The following is a 4,433-nucleotide window of genomic DNA, read 5'->3' on the forward strand; positions in this document are numbered from 1 at the left end:
TTTTTCCAACGTTACTACTCATACTTTATACATTGCGGCAAAAATGGATGTGCGCGTATAAACCTATGCACAAGCAGATCACACACGTCTCCTGTGCATCTCATTTATGCATTTTCCCGTTATTCTTATAATGTTATTGTCATTATTACCATTAGTAAAAATGGTATATTATCTATCTTATATAAAGAAATTGATAAGAAAGACATAGGATTATGTACAGAACAGATTATTATATTGCCTCTATATCTAGCATATTAATTATTCTTAAAAATAGAAACGCATAATAAAAATTTAGGCTCTAATAGAATATCCACACAACAGTATACAGTTATTTATATGATATTAATGCGGAGAGAACACAAAATTACTTTAATAAAGACCGTGGGGTGTGCCTTAAAAATAATTATCGAAATTCCATGAAATTAAATTATAAACATTCTTACGGATATGTATTATAAAAAAAGGCACTATTATATGTATATAATAAATATATCTTTGTGTTACACACACACACATATATATATATATATATATATATTTGCATCGAATTGACGTTCATCTTTTTTTTACTCTATTTATTATTAGTCAGGCGCACATTAAAAGATATTTCACGGAAAACAAGGCAAGCTCGCATAGGTTCTACAAATGAGTAATTTTAATTATTCGACTTACGCATCCTTTAGCGATTCAAATAAATTGGAAAAGTATGTGATTGCGCATTAGAGCAATTGTATAGAAAGAGAGACTAATTTCGTATAAATATAAATATTTCATATACTATTTATTATTAGTCTCACCACGTTATTTCACTTACCACATCTCAGCTCTCTACCAATTAAGAATCTAGAATCTCTTCTCCTTTAGCAGTAATTTTACACATTTATTCACGCTATAGGCATATATACGAAATCATTTTCTTGTAATATTGAATAAAATTGATCTTTCCAATTATTTATTTATTATAGTAAATATCGCAATAATTACTCGAAAATCCTAACAAGTGACTCAATTACTGTGCATCATTTAGTTTGCATTGTATAACATCTATAACAATAAAACTAAGCCGGCTTGATATATATAATATCAGAGTTTGCCGCTTTTAATTTTAAATACAGAATAGAGACTTAATACAGGCGAAAATACGCGAAATACTATCGCGAGATATGAATATTTTTATTATTTTATCGTCATTCGATAAATGATAATATCCAACAAATGTGTTTTTCAAAAAACAAACATTTCGAGGTACGTATAAAATATATATATGAATATATAATTTTGAAATTTATATAAAGTTATAGTTATAATTCATGGCATTTAAAAAACATTGAGTCTATGGTTTCCGATTGATATTTACTCAAGATGTACATACATACATACACACACACACACAAAATTATCAAAAATGTTGCATCCCCCGCGTAGTGCGTTTTTTAAAGTAATTTAGCACGCATGCGCTCTAGCACGGCATATCGCCGCGAGTTGAGAAAAAAATGTAGAGAGTAAACACACATAAGGGCTGTAAATAATAATCCATGTACAAACTTAAATGAGACAAAAATCACTAAAAAACTAGAGATCCTATAATAATCGAGACATAAATGCGGTTTCGTCAAAATCCTGCGAGAGAGATAGACTAGTATATATATATATCTGTTTCCCTCTTCTAATCTAGCCATTTAAAAATTACATGAGATGTAAGTTTTTTCTCGAGGTATATTATAAATAGAGCTCTTTATCTTTATCTTACTGCGTGTCAAGATAATAGAGTAAGCGTCTATCCAGACGGATTTGCATAGTCGCATAACATATGCATAAAGAAATTGATTGGTTTATAAGCAAATACATAAGGAAATAGATGAACGGCGGACCAATGAAAAATAGTTGCCTTGCGATTCTTATTATAGAGTCTCTACTCTAGGTAGCACTCGAGCTATGGTCTTGTGTTGCGCGAATCTTTGGCAGATCCGGTAGTAGCGCTCGTGCCGCGCGTTTTGTGTTGGGTAGTCGGGTATTCTCCTCCGCTCTCCTCGTCGAAGTTTGAGTGCGTTGGCTTCTCGCGAGTCGCACAGGCGCGAGCGGGAAGAGAGGCGATCGCGCTCTCGAACCCGGTGGAGGAGACATAAACGAACGCGGTGAATTATCAGATTTCGGTAGTGAGAGTGCATCGAGTGAAGGAGAGGCGTTCGCGAGACGAGTTCTCCGCTTGAAAACGGCGGTGAGGGACCTTGTCCTGGTCGTGCGCTCTTAGCGGCTCCGCCGAAACGAAAATGGCGGGCCGTGTCGGAGGCAGCGGTCGCCGCCGACAGTGTTGAGTCGTCGTAACGGACACGTGTGGTGGCGATCGTCCAATTGCTACCTGTACGCTGTACGTGCTGTACGTTGGAATTTTTTTTTTCACTTCCGGTGCGCGCGCGCGCTGCGCGCCGCTCATTGTTGCCGAGCACCGATCATAAATCGGACTGCGAACGGAAAGAAAACGGTATACCTGAGTATATTGTAACAGTTGAGCGTAAACTCGTTGGTAGTAGTAATACATACTCTGTTCGAAAGAGAGACACACACCGTAGCGACCGTGCGAATCTGTAAAGTTGGAGGGAGGAAGGGAACAGACGAAGAAAGAAAGAGAGAGAGAGAGAGAGAGAAAGAAATAGAGAAGGACAGAGACACGGGGCAAATAGAAAGAGCGAAAACCCCGAGGGGTACAGCACAGTTGGACAGAGGACGCAGTGGCGGCGAGATATAGGACGGAGTGAAAGTTAAATAGCTTTAAATCGACAATGGACAAACAAACACGATGGAGTGATTACGTCGCGAGGTGTTGACTGTCCGATAGCGACGAGGAGCGTGCGGGTCTGTGTTGAGAGAAAGAGATAGAGATAGAGCTAGAGAAAGAGAGAGAGAGAGACACAGAGAGAAACAGAGAGCGAAAGAGAGAGAGAGAGAGAGAGAGAGAGAGAAATAGAGAAGGACAGAGACACGGGGCAAATAGAAAGAGCGAAAACCCCGAGGGGTACAGCACAGTTGGACAGAGGACGCAGTGGCGGCGAGATATAGGACGGAGTGAAAGTTAAATAGCTTTAAATCGACAATGGACAAACAAACACGATGGAGTGATTACGTCGCGAGGTGTTGACTGTCCGATAGCGACGAGGAGCGTGCGGGTCTGTGTTGAGAGAAAGAGATAGAGATAGAGATAGAGCTAGAGAGAGAGAGAGAGAGAGAGACACAGAGAGAAACAGAGAGCGAAAGAGAGAGAGAGAGAGAGAGAGAGAGAGATAGAGTGCCGCCGATCGGCGGCGGCGGCGGCGACGGCGGATCGTGAGATTGTAACACGTTGCGGAGGACGAGAAGCCTTGATGCCGATGCCGGCCGAATACCACGAGGGTCACGGTAACCACGAGAACGCCAATTTCGCTCTCGGGTCCACGCAGGACGCCAGCAACATGACGGCCAACATGTACCGGGTGGGAGGTAAAGTAAAACCGCATTACATTCCGCTTTGCCGAACGACGCTTCCCCGCGAGTAATCCGAGAGTGAGAGAAAGAGAGAGAGAGAGAAAGAGAAAGATAGCGGCGGTTTAATTAACTCCGAGAAATTAATGTTTGCAAATGGCATCGCAATGGCGTCCCCTATACCCTCCGCGCGGCGCGTTCTTCCCCCTCTTTTTGGTTCTACCGCGCTCTCTCTCTCTCTCTCCCCCCTGCGTCCCCCTGTGCGCTCCCTCTCTTCATCTGGATCTCCCTCGTACCCTCCACTCCCCCTTATCCCCTTTTCCGCTCCTTTCGCCGCCCAGCCCCCTCTGTTAACGTCCTATACCTACCTATCTACGCGCTCCGGCTTTTCCTCCCCCTTTCCCGCCCGACTCCTCCATTCTTCCTCTTCTCTCTTCTCTATCCTCCCCTCCCCCTTCCTCCCGTTCCCCGCCCGCCTTCTCCCTCCCCCATACACCCGCACAACCGTCCTCTCGCACGTCCAGGTCACGCTAATTTCTTGCGCGACAAATCTCGCGCGGATCAAAATTGGATCCCGGCGATACTGTATTGGAATCGTCTCTATTCGTCGTATCGATATATTTGAATGAAATGCCATGTGTATCCATCAGCTTTCTTTTGGCAATAAAGGACCGATGCTGCCCGCTCGTCTTCTCTTCCGACAATGTGTACACGCCTAACGGAAATTTTTATTTCCGCTTTTAGCACGTGGTGAACATTAGGAAAATTTCTTTTTCTCTTCTAAATTTTTAGAAAGAGCTTCGAAATACATCTTAAAAGCACGTGGGATGTCCAAAACTATCGAACAATTTTTTCATGATAGATTATTTAGCCAATTTGACCAATTTGATTTTTTTATGGATAAAATCAATGAAGGATCACCTTTATCATAACTTTACAATTTTTTGCATTATTTATACACACACACACACATATAT

General features: G+C 41.7%; 1 protein-coding gene across 1 annotated transcript in view; it reads left to right on the top strand.

The window, feature by feature from the left end:
- Window positions 1-1,871: 1,871 nt before the first annotated feature.
- LOC115237182 (metastasis-associated protein MTA3) overlaps window positions 1,872-4,433 on the top strand; it is a 13,189-nt gene continuing 10,627 nt past the window's right edge. Inside the window, 1 exon segment of the mRNA XM_029810068.1 lies at window positions 1,872-3,474. Within this exon segment, the coding sequence (XP_029665928.1) occupies window positions 3,360-3,474 (115 nt within the window). The 5' untranslated portion in view covers window positions 1,872-3,359.

The sequence above is a fragment of the Formica exsecta genome, unplaced genomic scaffold (assembly GCF_003651465.1).
Source record: "Formica exsecta isolate Colony F162 unplaced genomic scaffold, ASM365146v1 scaffold1136, whole genome shotgun sequence".
NCBI lineage: Eukaryota > Metazoa > Arthropoda > Insecta > Hymenoptera > Formicidae > Formica > Formica exsecta.